The sequence below is a fragment of the Scomber japonicus genome, chromosome 21 (assembly GCF_027409825.1).
Source record: "Scomber japonicus isolate fScoJap1 chromosome 21, fScoJap1.pri, whole genome shotgun sequence".
Classification (NCBI taxonomy): domain Eukaryota; kingdom Metazoa; phylum Chordata; class Actinopteri; order Scombriformes; family Scombridae; genus Scomber; species Scomber japonicus.
Window position 1 is genome coordinate 16396663 of NC_070598.1, and position 20940 is coordinate 16417602.

Genomic DNA, 20940 nt, shown 5'->3' on the forward strand with positions numbered 1-20940 from the left:
CCGCACGCATGCGCGAGGCATCATGCGACCCAAAAACATCACTAGGCACGACGGGAAATGTAGTCGATTAGTGATTACCCGAAATGCCCCAGCGTCCGGTAAATAGCAGGCGGGGAATAGGAAAAGTACCACCATGCGAGAATTGACCCTGTTATATTTGGCAGCTTTTAGTTTCTAATAAGGATTTAACAGGGCGAAGAACCAGTTGGAGTGCAGTGGATTTATTCAGAGAAGATGACAGTCTGTCTCAAAGTTTGTTTTTAGTCAAGACAGCAGCGCGAATTTGGCCCTTACACGGGCATCTTTTCAAAGCTAACTAGCTAGCGTGGTGGCGGTGATGCTGGCTGAGCGTGTTCATGTGTGGTAGAAGCACAAATAGCCGGTCCTTGTTATATGTGTGCCTCCTAAATTACAATGTCTGGCTTTAACTTCGGAGCAGGTGGTCTTACCGCCGCCACCAACGCCGGTGCGGGATTCTCATTCGGGGCCGCAACCAGGTAACGGAAAATACCAAATAGCCGAATGAGCTAACGTTAGCATAGCCAGCCTGATGTTAGCAGGTCACCTCTTGTGACTTTATCACGGCTTGGTGGATAACCCTTCAACCCAATTGAAGTCACACGAGGTTCATTTTTGACGATGCTGAAGTTAGCTTCTGATACGGAGTTCAAGGAAAAGTTTGAAATAAAGGCAGTTTCACTTTAACGTTTTACCCGTCATGACCATATTAGACCAGGTTCGGATCAAAAACGACTACCCCTTTACTTGTCAAGTCTGGCCTAGATATAAGGAGCCTCCAAAGCTTCTAATATATAGATTCAGATTTGTGAAACGTTTAGTCTATTTGTGAAAATTTGGGGGAAAAAAGGGTAATGCCACTGCTTTTTCCCCTATCAAGACCACGTTAGTCCGGGACCAGATCAGAAACCACTAATTTATACAACTTCTTGTCTAATCTTAGTAATCTAGTTAAGCTATGACAAGTCTAGTTATGGTGTTTTTTTGATCTGGACCTGGTTTGGTTGGGGAAAGCAGTGTAGTCGCCTATTTTCATGTTTTCATATGCAAAATAGAGGTTTCATAAATCTGAGTGGGTTTAAACAGTGTCAAGGCTTTTGTTATAATGTTTAATAATTTTTCATAAGTGTAAAAGGGTCAAAAAAGAATCTGCTGCAAAAATTATTATTTATGTGTTCCCTTAAACCTGAATTGGATGCTACTTCAGTGTTAAACTGTATTCTCTTTGTCAATTAGAAATGGATAAATCAGTTAGTTTGCATCACTGTCACAATGGTTCATTTTTCCCAAAGTTACAGTTTGTCACTTTGTTCTTTGAAGACCTGTGATCATATTATGTATATGTGTTTTTCTCACAAGTGCACCTGCGGCCAATACTGGTGGCTTCTCCTTTGGAACTGCTTTGGGTACAGCAGCCCCAACTCCTGCTGCCGCCGCCGCCACCACCAGCACGCCGTCCCTTGGTCTAGGAGGCAGTCTCTTTGGTCAGAAACCTCCTGGGGGATTTTCTTTCAACACACCTGCCTCAAGTAATACTCTCACACAATTACAAACCCAGTGACAAACAGCAAAATTATGTTGCATGTGCTCTAATTAACATAGCATCTGCAGCCATTAACCTTATCCTTTGTTGTTGTTGTGGTGTTCTCTTTTAGGTGCTGCTGCACCCACTGCTGGCCTTACGTTAGGTACGTTTGTATGACTGGGTTTATTTTTGAAGTAGAGTCTCAACCTTAAGTCTATGAAAATAGGTTATATCTTTGAATTTTGTATGTACTTAATCCTAGGTGCCCCAGCATCCACAGGTGCTTCCACTGGCTTCAGTTTGGCTTTCAACAAGCCCACTGCATCAGCAACACCATTCTCCCTCACCACCACCTCCACCACCTCGTCAGCCCCTGCCGGGGCAGGTCTAACATTTGGCTCTGTCCTGACCTCCACTGCTCCACAACAGCCAGCAGCCGCAGGCTTCACCCTTGGGCTTGGTGGTTCAACAACAACAGCAGCAGCTGCAACAATCCCATCACTAGGCGGGGGTCTCTTCTCCAGCACTGCAGCTACAGGTAAGATAAATACAGGCAGCCTGAACATGCCTATGTATGAGCTGTGCTTGGGATTGGGATGGGTTGGGTCAGCGTCAAGAACTGAACACAACAATGATATTCCATGAAAGGGAAAATTCACAGCTTTGAATATGATGACTTCTTAACACCAGTTCACCAAGTTATTTTTTAGATTTGTGCCCTATGACTAGAAAAAACTCAGAAAACGGCTGTAGACTCCTCATACCGCTCTTAAGAAACAATCCTGAATGTATTTTGTGGACTCAATTTAGGTGAATCATTGAAATGTAACAAGTGCTGCACCCAAGTCTGCTGTCTGCATTTGAGCCTGTATTGGGGAAACAATCCCAGATGTAGTTGAATTGCCCTACAGGATTACATTGCAGCCTGTTGGCAGCTGTGGGCTGAAGTGCCCTCACTCGATATTGGACCAGTTTGAAAAATCATTGTTGAATCAATGATTCACTTAGACACAAATTAATGGGGAAATAGGTAGCTCCTGTGGTCTCTTCCTTACCAACACTCTGTTATGACGGGTTACCCAGCACTATATTTGGCCTCATACATTATATGAACATCACATCTCTGTCCTGACATTATATTGTAAAGCTAGTTGTTTGTTTTAGGAGTCACAGCACTGTGAAGCTGCGCCTGTAACACCGCTGCAGTGGCCTTTGTGTCTCATTACACTGTGATAGCTACATATCATATAACTAGTTTTCTTCCAATTATAAACATTTTTAAGTATAGCGCAAACTGCAAAAGTCAAATTGATAACTATATTTTTTGTTGTTTTTTTCTCTCATATACTGTGAAAAACACTGGAAGCAGGCTACTTGAATACTATAATCAAACTATTTAAACAGCATTCATATAGGAACTACTGGCCCCAAGCTTAAAAATAATGTATCTGTAATTCGGATGGGTAAAGATTAGGTTTAAAATCGGCAAAGCAAAATTGCAGGAGAAACACTTGATTTATGATTTAACTGTTTCATGTGAGGACTGAAAAACATCTTTTAACAGTAATTCCTGAATGTGTAAATGTGATTTTAATAAAATGAACCTACATGGCCACTCTGTTGCAGGTTTGGGTCAGACCACTCTTGGAGGAGTAGGAGGAGGTTTAACGTTGGGTTCTCTGTTAGCTACCTCTACAGCAGCGCCAGCCGCTCCAGCTCCTAGTATTGGTTTAGGTGGCGTCGACTTCAGCACTTCTTCTGAGAATAAGAGCGACACATCATCTGGAGCCAATGCACAGTAAGTCATGTTGACCTACACATGGCTCTAAAATAAATGGAAAATCTCAATGTCCGCAAGCCATATTTCATTGCAAACGTTTAAATTAATATTTTAGTGTAAAAAGTGTAAATAATTACTTATTTTGTTGACGTGTAACTGATTAATTGTAATGAGTAACACTCTCCTTCACACCCTCAGGGACAGTAAAGCTTTAAAAGATGAGAACCTGCCTCCGGTCATCTGTCAGGATGTGGAGAATTTCCAGTAAGTGTGGTTGTACTTGTATGCATCACATTATCACATGATTTGATCCACTGAGCTGTAGGTAATGAGCCTGTTGAAGTTGGATCATATTTGTGTAGATATGCAAAATTATTACCTGTTTTAATAGTTGTATTAATGTACCACAGGAAATTTGGCTTCATTTGGTTGTGTAGCCAGAGGCATCTTAGAATCACAAAGCCTAGGACTTATACTTGTTAGGTAGAGTGCACAGGTATACTCTACACCAAATAAAATGAGCTGTTTTCTCGTGGGTGTTTCCTATGCACTGGTTAACTGTCATTTGCATATATTTGATACCAGCGTATTGATAATATGTTGCAGGAGAACTTACTATGATATTCTAAATCTGTTGTCTTTTCTTCCTCCTTTTTACAGAAAATTTGTCAAAGAGCAGAAACAGGTTCAGGAGGACATAAGCAGGATGTCATCCAAAGCCATCTCCAAAGTCCAAGATGACATCAAGAACCTCAAACAGCTTCTCTCCGTGAGTGCCAGCGGTCTGCAACGTCAGGCTCTGGCTATTGACAAGCTGAAGCTGGAGACAGCACAGGTAAAAACAAGCACATCTTTACACACAAACCTAAACTGATTCCCAGATCAACCAGTAACAGCATATATATCATAATGAACACTGGATATCCACAAATCTGGTCAAGCTATAACTCAAACTACTCTTGCATATTTGCTGTATTTTAGCTGTGGACTGATTGTTTTGTAGTTCTTTTAAATAGGTCTTTCTATGAGAGGAACATAATGGTCTATATTGTGAACAGTGTCTCTTATTCCAATCTTGAATGGAAAGTTGAAAATAATCTCCTAGAAAAAGATGGAATCCTGATGATTTCCTCCTTCTGTTTTGTTTTTAAGGAGCTGAAAAATGCTGATATAGCACTGCGTACACAAAAGACTCCTCCTGGACTTCAACATGAGAACACTGCTCCATCAGAGTAAGTGCCCAATCAAATAGTAGAACAGAATTTAAACAAGATTGCTTCATTTAACTCTGCCTTTTTAGCACTCAACTCAATGTTAAACTAAAACTTTCATTGAATTCGTTGGAAGTATTGTATCTGTTCCATTTGGGTCTCAGTAGATGACATAATATTGCTCATCTTATCTGTAGTGGCAGCTCCTTTTGCTTATTTAGCCAATATGTCCCTCTTCACTATTCTGACTGTTTTGCATATTTCAGCTTTCATCACTTCATAAATTGGACCAAGATGACACTATTGTACCTTTTTTCCTGTGTTTAGTTATTTCCGCTGCCTGGTAGAGCAGTTCGAGGTGCAGCTGCAGCAGTACCGGCAGCAGATAGAAGAGCTGGAGAACCACCTGACAACGCAGAGCACTGGCTCTCACATCACCCCTCAGGGTAACAGGACATTTGTTTGACATTCAACAAACCCTTTTAAATTCTAGCTAAACAGTAATTAGAATTTTTCGTCTGTTACTTTTTTCTGTTTCTTCCTGATCATTATTTGTATCTCCTGTTTGTATGTTTTTTTATTTGACTTTGCGTGATGTTATGTATGTTTGTGTTCCCAGACTTGACCCTGGCAATGCAGAAGTTGTATCAGACATTTGTTGCACAAGCTGCCCAGCTCCAGTCTGTCCATGAGAATGTCAAGGTAAGCTCTGGCCCTCTTCTCTGAAAATGATTAAATATACTTATTGACCTGGCTGTGGATTAGGTTCTGTAACATTTTATTGAAATCAAATCCACTGTCCGAATTGTTTTGCATCTCATCCGCTTGCAGCTGTACATTGTTGTTATTATTATGTTCTTACTCAATTTTGTGGTTCAGATGTCCCAGATTTCAAGTAAATTGTATAAGTTGAGTTTTTGTTATGTGTGTGAATAACGTTGTAATGCCATGTCTCTCCCCTTGTTCACATCTTGTATGCTAGATCTTGAAGCATCAGTACCTTTCCTATCGTCGGGCCTTCCTGGAAGACTCCACAGACGTTTTCGAGTCCAAACGGACATCCAACAGGAAGTGGCAGAGTGCGCCGCGAGTCACAACAGGGCCTGCCCCATTCTCCAGTGTGCCAAACGCTGCAGCGGTTGCCATGGCAGCCACATTGACCCAGCAACAGCAGCCAACTACAGGTCTGACTGCCTACAAGTTCTAGAAAGTTCACCTCCTGTCACCTTGTTTGATAAAATAAAGGAAGGAGAGGAGGGACGAATGTAAAAATAAGTTTGGAAAGAGCAGGATGAGTGTTATTTTAGTATGATGGTATCGGTGGGACAAAGGGGACAGAGAGGATGATTGAAAACTATTACCAACAAGCTTAGCTGGTGCCAAGCTATTGTGTGCGTACTTTCTATAATGAAAGAAAGAGGGAGAAAGGGAGAGATGAGAGAATTGTTGCTACACTCTTGACAGGAAACTTTTGTGCTGCCTTACCATCGTGTCTCTGGCTCTCAGTTCAAGGGTTCGATACGTTCATCTAATGCGCCTTACAATACCAGGTGAGGACATTTTAATCAATGGCTCCAGTGGGAACTGACCCCCAGACTCTGGCAGTGTTGGTGCCAAGCCTATAAACTTGAGAATGTCTTACAAACTATGTTCAGTGACAGTAGGGCCCTATGAAATCTGTTTAAATTTTTCCAGATTCAGTTTTTTTCCGGTTTAATTCTCCTGACTTCTGTTATTTATGATTTAAGCACATTCTGTCAACACAAAGTGTGTCTAATGATGTGGTGGAGGAATACAATTTCAACAATTCAATAAGAAAGTATTCCAAATTGAATCATTTCCTGAATTAAACTAATATATTATTAAATGTATCAATCCACACTAAATCCGAGTGACATGTCTCATGGAGACTCTCCCGCGATTTTTTACGCTCTGAGTCTATTTCAGTTTTTTCTAGCTTTTGAACAGCTGTCTGCACAGACAGCTGTTCAAAACACACAGATATCCAGCTGTATATCTGTTGTGAACTCATTCACTTAATCTGCATTAATTGATTAGCTACCAGTCTGTCTGTGAGTTGCCTGTTTGACCGTAGACAGATTCTACTTACCTGCTTTGATAGGCGAGGAAATAAAATCAACACATTTAAAAAAAAAAAAAAAAAAATTTTTGATTCATTAAATTTCTGCAGTCAGTCAGCCTGTTGAAGGCAGTTTGGTCAGATGCTGTCTTCAGTTCCCCACAAGCTTCTGCTGACAGACGACTCAGACAACAGAGCAGCTGAACGCAGGTCGGAGTCAGTGTGGATTGAACAGATGTGGATTCTTCAGATCTTTTAAAAATGCATCAAAATTTTCCCAAATTCCACAACATTCCACATTTTACAGTTTACGAAATTGCACAATTCCGTCCGTGTTTTCCGCAACGCGATATCATAGGGCCCTACGACGCCAAGGATATAACCTCCTTCACCCAATATCCCTCTTCCTCTCTGTGCCCTCTCTGATGGGAGATTTGGAGAAACGATGGGAGAGATAGTCCTGATATGTCGATTTTACTCACTTGAATCATGAAGTTAGGACTTTTTTTTATTATTATTCAATGGATGCTTGAAATAGGTCTACACAATGAAGATTGTTATATCATGGGGTTAGAAGTAGTAGACATTTGCTGTGTGATTTAGATATTCTTAGCTAAATAATCTCTGAACGAGTAGTCAGTCATGTGGCCTGTTGGTTGATTTTCTCTTTTGTTTTGTTTTTTAAGAATGTGTCTGGACGATCAGTCGGTGTATAAGACATTTTTACTATAATGTAGCTTCTACTGTTTCCAGTCCACCTGCAAAGAGGTATTTTGCATGTAGGGAAGAAATGGTATCAGCTGACTACACTGAAGATATACGATGTGTATAAAGATTGTCAACATTGGTTTAATGAAGTATGCTGTTCAGGGTCTCACCAATAGTAGGTGCAGTTTAGGCCAAGACCCACACTTTTAAGAAACAATACTCTTAATAATTAAACTACAGGCCTAGGTCAACTTCTATTAAATAAGCCTTGTATTATCAAAGAATGTAAGATCATATTAATATCACACCACATGAAATTCATTCCATCTTCCTCCAGCAAAAACTTTAATATTCAGTTAGAAGCAGACAGGTGAAAGCAGATCTTTTTTTATATACTTGCTGCTTAATGAGATTGGTGTCAGGTGTATGTTGGCAAGTTTTTTTAGGACTTGATGATGGGTATATCCCCAAAACATTTCAATAAACCATCTTCACTAATGTTATAAAACACAACCTTTTAAGTAGGTCATATTGGTTCAGTAACCTCTGCACGTAAAGGCACACAAATTCACATTTATGAAATATTTTACTACTAAACTGTCTGTTGCCACATCTCTGAGGCCTTTTTTTTGTAGGCCATTTTACTAGCATATCGGAGCACCCACTTGAAATGAACAAACTAAGCTGCTATGCATATTAGCATGATTCTGCTGTCTTTTTTTTCTTGTAAAGTTAAATAAAGTGCATAAAAGATTAATTTGCAATCATGGAAATGTGAAATTTCATAGAATTTCGGAAGCAATATTTAAATTGGGGGGGAGGGGGGGGCTGCAAAGGTGGCAAGATTTGTAAATTCTCCCATGGCAAAGTACACAAACTTCTCATCACTACTTCTCTCACATCATTAAGTCTGCTCAGATGTGATAATTGAAGCCCCAAACAATGAATGTGGCTTACTTTCTTCAGTGTTATATTTGAATATTCACACACCTTTGATTGCTTTGCACCAAATGTTTTGAATCAGTATTCGAAGTGCCAAGTAGGGATGGTAAATGTTACATCACCCATTAGTCAACTGCCATTTATTATTTGAATCTATGTGTCATTAAATTCAAACTGGTGCCATTTGAGCAGAGAAAGTACTTCACAAATGAGCCCAGTTGCTTCAGTGGGTAACGTCTGTTTCTGTGTGCCAATTTCCATTTCCATTTTTTATTGCGATTACATTTTTTAAACATGTTTTTCTGATTTGAAGCTAATCAGAACAATTGCATTGAATTAGCCATATTAGCCAAATCCATTTCTTGATCATTGGTTGGTTGTAACCCTCAGTGCTCAGGGCACGCTGTCTGTCTAAAAGCTTTGCATTGTGCTCAGTTAAAACACTGCGACTTATTTGAAATTTGTAGCTTTGCAAGTCAGTGAACTGTGGATACTAGTTTACAAGATTGCTGTTTTTAATATTAATATTATTATTTAAAGAAATTCCCATTCCTATTACCAAATATTTGTTGTTCCTAGAACTTGACCCAGTCATTTCATAGACGATACCTGTGGGCATGTGCGTGTCCTTGTCGATCCAGTATTTATTCTAGTATTTATTTCTATTTTATTTTGTGTTGTTTGTGTGCAACTTCATAATTGGAAATGGCATAGTGGAGAGAGGCCAGTATCACAACACACACACACAACGCTAACCATGCAGCTGGGTGGTGCTTACTTCATATAGATTTGTATTTGACTGAACCTGTCTGTGCAGTGGTTGACTGTGTTGGCTAGAAGCTTATTAAGATTTGAGCCTCCAACGGGGCGTTAGTTAAAAGGTGCCAAAGGACTCAGGACAAATAATAGAAACTATTTACTTACCTTAACTCTAAAGAAAACAAAGAAGTTGTCTATTGTTGCTGCACTTAGTTGGTCTATGAAGTGGACATGAGGCTGATAACCTTGTAAAATAGCCCCTAGTCATTGTCATTGTCACTTATTGCTGGCCTGAGTGAACATGTGTGCTCAGTGTGTTTATATATGATCAAGTTTTTTGAACAAAGAGCTGTTGGTCATTTTATGTTGAAATTCCATTCACATTATAGATTGTCAGAAGTTACAAAAATGGTACGCGTATCTTTATGGAAATGTTTAATACTAAAATACATGCAGTTGGTTTGGTCGGCCATACCACTGTTACTTGATTTAAGCTATTTCACCTAAGGGCTACTGTCAGCGTAATGGGGCTGGAAAAATGTTCATTTCAATTAACTGAAAATCTTTAGAGAAAAAGTGCTGTTCAAAGTGTAATTAAAAGTTGTGATTTCAGGTATTTCCTATGGTATTTCAAGGTAGTGGTACTTTTTTTTTTTTTATTGACCTTGGCTGAGACAAGTTTGTTGTTTGTGTGGGAAATCTACTCAAGCCCATTTTTTATTAGTTCAGAAGAGAAGAGTGATTTTTGCTGCTCACACTGGTCCTTTAGATACCAGTGAGATACATATGTGCCAAAAGAGAGGGAGAGAGAGAGAGAGAGAGAGAGAGATACGCTTTTATTGTGTAGGGGTTTTTATTTCCCAGCATTTTATGATAAAGGCATTTTGATGTAGATATTAATAAGAGCTTAGCCCTTTTTTTTAATTTTAAATTTTTTTGGCATTTAGAAGAGCGAGGACAAAAACAGTGTTGCGATATAGACTCATTGTCAGTATATTACTGCTAGACCCCAACACTAATTCAATCTTTATTGATGGAGTTATTGCGTTGAGATAAACTGCTGCTCTGGACATTCCAGTCCTCCTTTTAAAAGAAAAATGGCTTTAAACTCCTTTTTTAGAGATGAGAAACAATTTTTTTTGGACTGATCTGGATGTATGTTAGCTGGATTCTCAAGTTCATCATTTTGACTTTCCTGTTGTTAAGCTTCTATTTTAACATATCGTCTTCCAACCTCAGCAGTTGTACTTGTCACAATGATGCTTATCAAAAAAAGTTATTTTTTAGTCTATGGAAGCTGTTTGGACCTTGAAGTTAATAGTGGATATTAGACCACCTATTCCTCTTAATATCAATCAGTATTATGTATGCAAATGCTGAATGCTGTTTTTCTATTTTCTTGAACGCCATAGTAACAGCAGGACTGATCTAATTTACCTCTTTAAAAAAAAAAAAAACATGTGAAGGAATTAAAATGTGATTATTATTTTAATTTATGTCCGGCACAACGCTGGTACCACCATTAGCTTACTTGAATTATTCAGAGACTCGATGATGATTATTGATTGTGTAGATGGTTCCTTTCTTTTTTCTGTTTGATGTCGAGCCTCAGCATAGCACTTCACTAAAATTGTCCTTCTAAGTCTAAAAGGAAATATTTATTCAGAGTGTCTCGTCTTTTGAGAAGTTGGCTGTTACAGACTGTTTTGAATGTTCTTCTCTCGTTCATTTCATTTTTGACTTTTCAAAGAACCATATGCCTATATTATGCTTTTTTTTTGTAGTGTGTTTTCATTGTATGGCTTTCAGGAGGTACTACTATGGCAGGCTGTGTGTTGAGGACTCTTTGCGATCTCTTACAAGCTACACATTTGCTAATATTCATCTGAATCTAGACTGAAAAATCTCCTGATATGTTAACCAATCACCTCTCCTAAATCAGACTTGATCCCACAAAAACAAAGGGTATTTGTAGTCTGTAAATCATGTGTATATGTATCCAAGGTGCAGCTTTTGTGTTAAGAATCAGGCTGTTTTATTATGTCTAACAATACACTGGCGAAAACACAAAAGTTTTAAAGGCCATTCAAATCCTTGTGGGTGGGATGACCTGACACTTGACCATATCGACTTCCACAGGCAAACTGTAACATATCACTGAGTATTCTTTATTTTCAACAGTTTACACTGAGAGGCAGCCATAGATGCCAAATCCACGTTTCTTATCTAAATCTCGAGTGCTTTTACTTGTAGATGAGTGTATTTAAACTTATATAACCAATGCCTGTTGATAAAGTATATTTAATATATAATATGGTGTGCCTTTTTAAGATATATTAAATAATTGTGTGATGCTTCTTTTTTTTTTTTTTTTTTTTTTGGCGTATGCTAGTTCATTCACTCTCAAATATTGAAAATTTGGAAACTTGTCAAATGCAGTAGCAGTTAGCAATTAACAATCAATTCTGTTCTAAGCTGTTTGTTTGTGTTTTATGTAAGTGGAATTGCATATTAAATTGACAATAAATCCATTTTTAAACAAAGAAACGTTTGTCCTGGTTTCTTTTCGACTGAAGTTGTTTTTAAAAATGCAGATTGATTGGAAACTTTGCTAAATTTAACTACGTGAAAAAAAAAATCATAGAGGAAAAAAAGACAAGTTTCTGAGTGAAAGAACTAGCAGAATATTTTTCTAGATATTTTCAGCAAAGATAACTTGTTCTGCTGATTTGCTAAAAATGTTAAGTTTAAAACCCTTTTTATGTAGTTGTTATTTGTAGTGTGCAGTTGTAAAAGCACGGTGTACTGCCTGATTCCACAGTTATGCTGCAGCCCAGCATGTTAGAGTTTGTTTATTTCTCATACAAATGTATATTTTCTATAAAGGTGAAGAGGAAGGTGACAGTAGTGCAAGTCCGAAGATGCATAATTTGTCTTCTCATAGATACTTCACACACACACAGACACACACACACAAACAGATCAAGAGGGGTAAAGCATATGCTCTCTCTGTGCCTTAGGGACCCAGGCACCCTTGGGGGCAGGGTTTGGAAACCCCTTTGCCTCGGCAGTTGGCACTAGCTTGGGCTCCTCTACTCTTGGAGGTATTACCTCTGCTCTTTTTTTTTCTTCAATATCCCCTTGTACTTTTTCCTTCCCTTTTGCATTGTACCATTTCTGCCCCATGCCTCAAACTTTCCAATAGATGGACAAGCTTTTTATTTGAGGTGTGTGTGTGTGTGTGTGTGTGTGAGTGAGTGTGAGATCCTTTTTTTCTGTTCTTCCCTTGTGCAAGATGTTAAGTGCGTTCACACCACAAGAAAACTGACTTGCCATAGGTCACTGCAACAAGTTGGATCATATTTTCCCCCCAAATGAAGCAAATTTTGGCCAAAAGATTGTGTTACACTAAAATGATTTTCCATTTGTTGCTAAAAGCCCTTTGCATCTCGCCTGGCAAATCCACTTAGCCACGACAGCCAGTTACAAGTAACTTGGCGGTGTGGAAACAAGTGGTCTGAACGCACACTATGTCAGTGTGTTTGGTAGAAATCTGTCGCTTTTCTCCCGTTGGCCTTTGCTTTCCCTTGCAGTGTACCCTGAGTCCTATTTTGTTGTGCAGTCTCAGTAGTTAAGCTAGCGTGTGTAGTGCTCTATTGATTAGGTCATGGCATTTTGTTTTTGCATATATGTTTAATAATGTCTCCCTCTGTGTACTTCTGAGGCGCTGAGCCTTGTTTTCATTCCTAGTGTCAGCTGTGTGCTTAGCCCAAACTGACTCCAATATCACTCTCTCCTACAGGTTTTGGTGGTGGGCCAGGATTTGGTGGGGTGGGGACTGGGGGTTCTTCTTTTGCCTTCTCCTCCACCAGTAAGCCCACAGGAGGCAGTCTGAGTGCAGGTACATATGTACTGTGTATACCCCCCCCCCCTTCACACGCCCCTCCAAAACAGGACAAGCTTCCTCTGTAGACATTGTCAAGCTATTGTGAGCTTCACAGCAATGCTTCACAAGTTTCCCCTCCGCCATAAGTCAGCTTTGTCAAGACCATCTTTGTATCTTGTATGCATTTTACATGAGCGTGTTGGCATTCTTGGGTTTTATACCAGGTGGACGCAAGACAATATGTTGACAGTCTTTGTTATCATTCATTGGTTTTCTCTAACATTACTAATATTTCCCTCCGTCTCTCCTGTCTCTTGCTTTTCTAGGTTTTGGCAGCAGCAGCACCTCAGGCTTTAACTTCAGTAACCCTGGCCTCAACCCTTCGGCCGGCCTGACCTTCGGTGTGTCTAACCAACCTGCAGCAGGCTTTGTCACAGGAGGGCCCCTTCTCCAGCTCAAGAAGCCCCCTGCTGGTAACAAAAGGGGCAAGAGATAGAGCCAAGGAAAGACAGAACCCTGCGACTGACCAGTTTGTCGTTTGTAGCTTGTAAGGCCTGGTCTCCCAAAAGCATAATAAGCGCTATAATCATCCTTATCCAACTTCACAGCAAAGAAAATGGACATTTAAGGATTTTTTAAAACCATAAGCAGCATTATTTTTCTATTATATGCTGGTTTGCATTGCCCACTGTCCCACACTGATTTGGTTCCATTCCATCTGATTCCTAATTGATAAACGATTAACTAATATTGCCAGCTAATGCTAATGCCAGACATTTGGAATCATTTTCTAAGGACTGCAAGGCTAACTCTTTTTAGCTTATTGGTTATTGTTGCCCATGGTAGGGAAGATGGGATCAAATCAATATAGTAGACAGTGGCATGTAAGGAAAGGTTAAATATAGTGTGTCTGCATAATGTTAAGCATGAACTTGCCCATATGCATTGCCTCAAATTTTTTACCTGCACCTAGTGACCTGTGACGCTACAATGCTTTTGGGAATGCCAGCTGAGGGCAGAGAGGTCGAATTCATATAGTTTAATTTACCTGTGAGGACTTGCTTTAGTCTGAATATTGTACGACATAGATGTGTTTTTGCGATTTGAGGTGGACATTGAAGTTGATTCCATTGTGTCATACACTCTGTCAATCCCAGAACTGCACTTGAATGCCTCTCAAATGATGACTTGGCTCAAGTCTCGTCCAGGAGAGCTTAAGATAAGGTAAAGGTTAAGAGACTTTAGGGGTAATAGTTGGCCACGGCCCTAAGGTGTCAGTGGGGCATATTATCTGATCCTTGATAGTTTTATAGGCACAGGAGAGTGTCCAGGGTGGGTTTTTGGGGGAAGCACAGTTTTATTTTTGTAACAAGCGGAGAGAGAGATGAGGGGTAAAAAGGGGACTAGCATCACGGGATAGTCCATTATCTAGTCCACATAACCTGTGTTGTTTTTGCTATAATCCATCCTTTTTGTTTATCAATTACAATTTTTAGTTTGCCCCTGTGTAACAGTCTAAGATGTTGCGGAAAGGAAACGCTGTGCTGTGTGTATTACATGGCTCCCTCTAGATGTTAAATTAGTTGAACCGTAAAGGGATTTCACATTGCAGATTCTACGTACTGAAATTGAGTTATACATGTGCTAAAACAAATTTGCACTTGCCAGTGTATGTGACCTGACAGTGATTGTGTGAATGTGCATGTGTGCGTATTGCACAAGTATGAATTTGTCTCCTTGGTCTATCATACTGTAGTTGCTGACTTATTTTGAGCATCGGGTGTGGTTCGGGGATCTGCTTTTTTTTTTAATTGTTCATGTCAGTTCAGTTACCAAATACTGGTAGTTGTACTCTTATTTTCTAATCACACTCTGTGTAAACATGTATTTTCAAGAAGCTGTTTAATAATAAAATCTTCAATATGATGTTTTGCCTGTTTGTGGCATCACTTCAATAAATGTGTGTGTTGACACAGAATGGTGTCTGACATTATGTGTTTGTCCAAATGTGTTGCATGGTTTGGGACAGTTCTAACTTAAATATGACCTATGCCAAAACTGGCATAGCTTGTATCCAATAACATTTTTTTAAGCATTGCACAGGCAAGTAACCTTTCTGTAAAATTATGTGGAATAAGTTTTAAAATGTTACATGTGTTGCCTCGTTTTTTCCAACATTTTGACTTGGACTGGATCAAGTGACTCTGGGTAACATGATTTGTTAGGAGATTCACTTACTTGACTTGCCAGTTGTAGTCACATTGTCTGCATAAATAATTGTCATTATTTTATTATTATCAAAATGTCTCTTCTACTTCTACTTCTACTGAATTCTACAATCACCAGTATTAGGCTCTGTTGCTTCAGAAATGCTGAGAAGCCTGCTTTCTTCAGTAGACACTCTCCACTGTCATAACCAATCCAAAATAGTATAGCACATCGAAAATGTTTAAAGTAGTGTTAGATTAATAGGTGACCATCCAGAATGAATGGGTGTCACTTCATTTGCCAAAAAGGGTTTAAATTATATGGTTTGTGGTTCACTCTTCCCAGCAGAGGGGGGCAGTAATGCAGCGACCACAATTTAAAAACCGAAGAAGAACAGCACCGTTGCTATGCGACGATGCAGCGTTACACAAAGTGCTAGGGAATAAACTTCCAATATTTGACCTAGCCACTCACATTTTAGACAAACTTTTAGCTGTTTTTTTTGTCCACATTCATCGTTTAGCAGTCCAGGTAAAGTAACCGTTTGCAATGCGCCGGGTGTTCTCAAAGTTAAAGTTCAGTGTCAGCGTTTGCAAATTGGCTTGAAGCTGGTAACGATAGCATCAACGTTATGGCCAAAAAAAGCTCACTTAACTTTAAAAAACATTAATACCGTTAGTAGTTAATATAGTGTTAAGTATTAAAAAGGATACACTTAATTATTGTTTATTCCATAATGGTACATTTAGTGTAATAAGTCTGCTTAAGTCTGTTTCTTAATTAATTGTTTAAAAGATAGAGCCGATTCACCAAAACACACCTTTAATAATGCAGATATCAGAGTGAGAGACATAATATGGTGTCTTGCCTTATTTCTTATTCATTAAGTCAAAACACTTTCATATTGATAACCGTTATTGAAAAGATTGTCTTGTCAGCACATCTGTCCAGTGTTGTGCTTTCAGGATCATCTCCATATTTCTATTAAACTTCCCCGATGTTACAGCAACATTAACGGATACATAAGACTAGAAAGCCAGTATTATACAAATTGTGTTTATGTAGATGGTTTGTTATTGTCGTTGTAGGTTTTTAGTTGCGAGGAAGCTGTCACTTTTAGATTTTCTGTTAGATCTGCTATCTACTAGATCTCATCTACTGTATTGCAATATTTTATATTGCAGCCATGCCTCTTCCAGACACAATCTACTGTGCCCAGCAAATCAACATCCCTCCAGACCTGCCAGACATCCTCAAAAACTTCACTAAGGCAGCCATCCGAACACAGCCCAAGGATTTGCTGCTGTGGTCTGAGGCGTAAGTCTTAATCTCTGTCAACGGTGGTGCGGGTAGAGGGAAGATACATGTGATAGTGTTTTATTCCAATTTTGATCTCTTAAACAATACTATAAACAGTGTCTCCAGGCAGGATAACTGAAAAGGCACACCCTTTTCACTTGTGTATTCCTCATCTTTGCGTTGACTGGCTATAATTGGATCCCAGGGTGGTTTTTATGGTACTGCAGAGGTTAAACTATCTGACTTTCTCAACAAAAAAAAAAACACTTTGAAAGAACTGGATGAAATTTAAATATATTAAGAATTTTTGTACCCCTGAGGACTGTCATATTCTCCACTGAGTTATTGGCCATTGTAGCTTGGCAGTGTTTACAATAATAGAAAGTAAAGTGAGCCACACAGTAAAAGAATTAAAATGTGTCCTGGGTTAAAATATGTTATGCTATTAAAACTTGGCTGCATTGCCTCGCTGAACTGCTGGAAGCCATACAGCCTCTAAATTCACTGCTAAATATGATTTAAACAGTGGGGTAAGATGAGCCACTGTATGGCCATTTTCACAACAGTACTGGTAAACTTCCGACTAAGAAAAGAGTCAATGTATGATTTATTCAAATTGTACTCATGAGAACATTAAACATCATTAAATCTGAATAATGTGAACTTATGTCATATTTACTTCTTCAAAGTGTCCTTTTATCACTTAATTTCATTGGTATGCGGAGGGAGGAGGTGGGATGAATGACAAGTAGGAGTGCGATAAGCACAGTGTTTAATAATGTATGTGTGTTAATAATGTGTGTGTCCTTTCACAGATACTTCAGTGCACTGTCTAAAGGAGAGAGTCTGCCTGTCAAGGACAGGCTGGAGATGAATGTTGCCACCCAGAAGACAGACACTGGGCTGACTCCAGGTCTACTCAAGACTCTCCACAAACAGGTATTTTCACAACAGTAGGACAACACAAAAGTAATGTATTGAATTTATTACATTTTTCCACCGTTATACTACTTTGAATTTGCATCCTGTACTGTATAAATTTGTCCACATTTGCTTACACTTACATTCTTTTTTTTGTGTATCCTCATACTTGCAGTGATGCTGTTTCCCCATGTGGATCATTAAAATTTCATATTATTGTAAACCTATTTTATCTCACCTGGGGCATCTACTAGTATCTTGGTGTGGTGGATTCATTAAGAGAACTGAATAATTAATATTTTCTTAAAGGCCAACACTTAAGCAACAGTGTGAACCTTGTGTAATGCTACACTATTTCTGACTTTATGCCAGTTTGTATTGCAAAGTTGATCACTTTTGTAATATTAAGAATTGCATTTAGTTGAGAAAATATTTAAAGAAAACTCCTCTGCTTACATATCTATCCTTGCTAGGTCTTAATTATTAATTATTTTAGCTTCCCATACATAAAAGTCTACCATAAGTAAATTCAATTTTGCTGATAAATAGATAATCAGTATGCACAGCTGTCCAACTCTGAAGAACCAATACTGCTGTTTACATTGGCAAATAATACAAAAATAATTACTCCAGATACTTTTACAGTCTAATCAAATCTATTTTTTTCATAAAAGAATCATCAAAGAAGTATGTCTTTGAACTTGTATGCCTTTGTATAATCTCTTCTGTCTCTCTTTTTTTTTTCTACAACTTTTTCTCCCTCCACTCTCCTACCCCCCCCCCCCCCCCCCCCCCCCCCCACACACACACACACACACACACCCCACCCACCCCCACCTAATCTAAGCTGTCCCCCGGGCAAACATGCAGCAAGGAGGATCTGCAGAAGAAATGGAAGGGTCTGTGTCTACCCATGAATCAGCTGGAGACTCTGCTGTCGCTGGGCAGCTTCAGCACAGATGTCGATTGCATGGAGTTTTTTGCCCTGGGCTGCAGTGCTCTGGGAGGGGTGAGATGTTGCATAAGGCCACATAGAAATTCTAATAACACTTGCTTCTGTTGAGCTTTAAAACCTGCTGTGAGGCCAAGCACAGCTGGGCATCTTCAAGCACCTTTTTTTTGTTCATCTCACATTCTAGTCTTCCAGTTTTTAAACTAGATCCAGACATCCATGATCCAGACTTCTCCATCAGGGTCCCCGGGCTCCATAAGGAATGACTGGATAAATCCTTCCTTGACTATGTGAATCCTTGCAATTCTATTAAGCCAAGGCTTCTGCTTCGAAGATGCAGATAGGGCAGAAGAGACAGATCAAAGAGAATTTCTTTAAGCAGTAGTTTGGGAAGGATGCTGCTGTGTGTGATGCTGATGAACAGTTAAACCACATGAGGGCAGTCATGCTCTGTATTACTGTAATCAGGCTTTTTTTCTCCAGTCTATATGGTAGTATGAGCTAGAATGTGTGCATGCAAGTGTTTTTGCAGTATGTGCCTTTGATGCCGAAATGGGATGTGATTGTCCCTGAATGCTGAAAGTTTTTTTATATTTCTGTGTCTGTTTTTTTTATCTAATCATACTGACTTATTGTCTGTCTCCCTGAATATGCTTTCTCAGACCCTCATGAGTTCTCTCAAGGTTGCATGTGAGATCCTGACAAAGGATGAAGAGGGTGCTGCTGCCAGGATCCCCTTCGACACTTTTGCCAAACTGTACACCTACCTGGCTCACCTGGATGGGGACATGTCACAGGACCACATAGACAACTTCCTCAACAGCCTGCAGCCACAAGTGTAGGTGTTGTTTGTGTGTGTGTGTGTGTGTGTGTGTGTGTGTGTGTGTGTGTGTGTGTCATCCCCTCTAGAAATGAAACTTCCACTTGCAGTAGAGAGTGGATGTAGACAGAAGAAAACGAGGTTATTTCATATGCATCGCCAGAAGAAATGCTACCCAGTTCTCTTTTCTCACACAGCATAATTATTTTCTTCATTTGAAACAGTTCCCCTTGGACTCAGCTCCAGTCAAACCTCATAAAAAAGACTTTATTCTTGTAGTTGAGTCATATGAAACGTAGTATAGTGTTAACTGGACTTGCTGTTTGAGCTTATGTGACTTCCAAGAATTGTGGAATTTACCAGCCAGCACACTGTCTTTTTTTTGTTTTTTTCCCCCTCAAATTTCCCTTATTTGTTTTATCATGTGAGGTAGCAACCATAACTCATAGTTTGATTAGTTCAACTTTTCAGCATGAAGTGCTACTGAACACAACACATTATGGCATTTACAGTTCCTTTTCATACATGTACAATTGAGGCACAGTGTAACTAGAACTGCATTACAAAACTACGCCTAGTTTTTCATAAGGCATATATTGTATGAAAAAGTGTGGGAAGTACATTTAAAACAACTTGAAGCTGAAGGTATGCTGCCAGTATGGTCCAACATTTTCTGCCAGCTGATGATTGGTAGGCTAAGAAGCACAGTCAGAGCTAAAAGGTAAGCTGGGTCCCCTGGCTTCAGATGGTGTTCTGAGATAGTGATATTCACTGTTGTGAAAATCCTTATTCTGCTGAGAAGAGCTGTAACGCTGATGCATTGGTTTCTCTGCCCGACAGCAACAAGCAGAACGGCATGATTCAAGTTTCCAACTTCTACATCAGCAGGAAGTGAGGGAAGGATAGACGGAAAGCAGTGGAGGACAGGAAGGAAGGAATAGAAGTAACAAAATGACAGTGTTCAATTAATAAATGGGCCTACTAATGTTCCTTCAAGCACAGCTGTTGTTTCATTACTTAGAAATTGGTCCCATTAATTGTTAGCATCAGGCACAGCAGGTTATTATTCATCATTGTCCAGCTGAACAAGGCTGATATTTTTAGTCAGGTTGGAATCTTTTAATGATCAGCAAGAGAGACATAAAGCTGCTTTACACAAACTGTCAGGTAGAGTGTGTGTGTGTGTATGCTTTTTATTGCCTGTTCTCTTATGTCTGGGTTAGCCAAAGTTAATTCATATCATCATACACACAACCTATCAACTCACAGCCTCACTGCAGTTGGCCTCTCCACTGGTATATTCATTCCACCTAGCAGGCAAAAAAAAAAAACAAGAGGTAAGGAGATAAGCACTGAGGGCGCAGAAGTGTGATTTTCAGCTTGTGTTAAGCACTTAAAGCCCCCTGTGTTTTGTTCACTCCTCCATGCAATATTGGAAATGGGCAAGTACAACTGTACACTCAGACAGGTTTATTACAGTAGTCAGCCCACAAAATCACACACAGGGCCAGGAAATCTCAAAGGTATACATACATTCACCTAGCACATGTTAGAATCTCACGCCAAATTTCACTGAACTTGAGAGCAGAACTTTTGCATTTACATATTTAAGACACTGTTTAACATGTCAGTATGGGAAAATAGCCTGGTAAGTCACAGAGGCATCATATTACACCACTGACTGTATATCAGGATTGACGACACGCCTCCACTTCCTACCACTATGCAAAAGTGAAGCCAAAACATCTCCTTTCCGTGCTTGTGTGACATAATTTGGAGACAGAATTTGAGTTGTAGACTGAGAGTGGCTGTCACAGCTGTCAATCATGAC

At 39.4% G+C, this 20940-nt stretch overlaps 2 protein-coding genes across 3 annotated transcripts; both read left to right on the forward strand.

Annotated features, from left to right (window-relative positions):
- Positions 1-117: 117 nt before the first annotated feature.
- On the forward strand, positions 118-14891 carry nup58 (nucleoporin 58). 2 transcript variants are annotated; one of them, XM_053342301.1, is made up of 14 exons: positions 118-497; positions 1378-1547; positions 1674-1706; positions 1806-2081; positions 3170-3341; positions 3522-3587; positions 3984-4158; positions 4476-4555; positions 4862-4980; positions 5154-5236; positions 5517-5718; positions 12044-12127; positions 12826-12924; positions 13236-14891. In XM_053342301.1, the coding sequence occupies exons 1-14, from the start codon at positions 415-417 to the stop codon at positions 13403-13405; spliced, it is 1812 nt and encodes a 603-aa protein (XP_053198276.1). In that variant the 5' UTR covers positions 118-414; the 3' UTR covers positions 13406-14891. The 2 variants fall into 2 exon arrangements, with proteins under 2 accessions (XP_053198276.1, XP_053198275.1); XM_053342300.1 differs by lacking the exons at positions 12044-12127; positions 12826-12924.
- Positions 14892-16303: 1412 nt separating this feature from the next.
- Positions 16304-20004, forward strand: ropn1l (rhophilin associated tail protein 1-like). The gene is made up of 5 exons (XM_053342307.1): positions 16304-16434; positions 17232-17355; positions 18185-18346; positions 18952-19127; positions 19950-20004. The coding sequence occupies exons 1-5, from the start codon at positions 16304-16306 to the stop codon at positions 20002-20004; spliced, it is 648 nt and encodes a 215-aa protein (XP_053198282.1).
- The last annotated feature ends 936 nt before the right edge of the window (positions 20005-20940 follow it).

Excerpts from the sequence above, each read along its gene's own strand:
- ropn1l (XM_053342307.1), top strand. The coding sequence starts at position 16,304 with ATGCCTCTTCCAGACACAATCTACTGTGCCCAGCAAATCAACATCCCT. Across the intron at positions 16,435-17,231 it reads TTGCTGCTGTGGTCTGAGGC|ATACTTCAGTGCACTGTCTA; the intron begins GTAAGTCTTAAT and ends GTCCTTTCACAG. Across the intron at positions 19,128-19,949 it reads AACAGCCTGCAGCCACAAGT|CAACAAGCAGAACGGCATGA; the intron begins GTAGGTGTTGTT and ends TCTGCCCGACAG.
- nup58 (XM_053342301.1), top strand. The coding sequence starts at position 415 with ATGTCTGGCTTTAACTTCGGAGCAGGTGGTCTTACCGCCGCCACCAAC. Across the intron at positions 4,556-4,861 it reads GAGAACACTGCTCCATCAGA|TTATTTCCGCTGCCTGGTAG; the intron begins GTAAGTGCCCAA and ends TCCTGTGTTTAG. Across the intron at positions 12,925-13,235 it reads AGGAGGCAGTCTGAGTGCAG|GTTTTGGCAGCAGCAGCACC; the intron begins GTACATATGTAC and ends TTGCTTTTCTAG.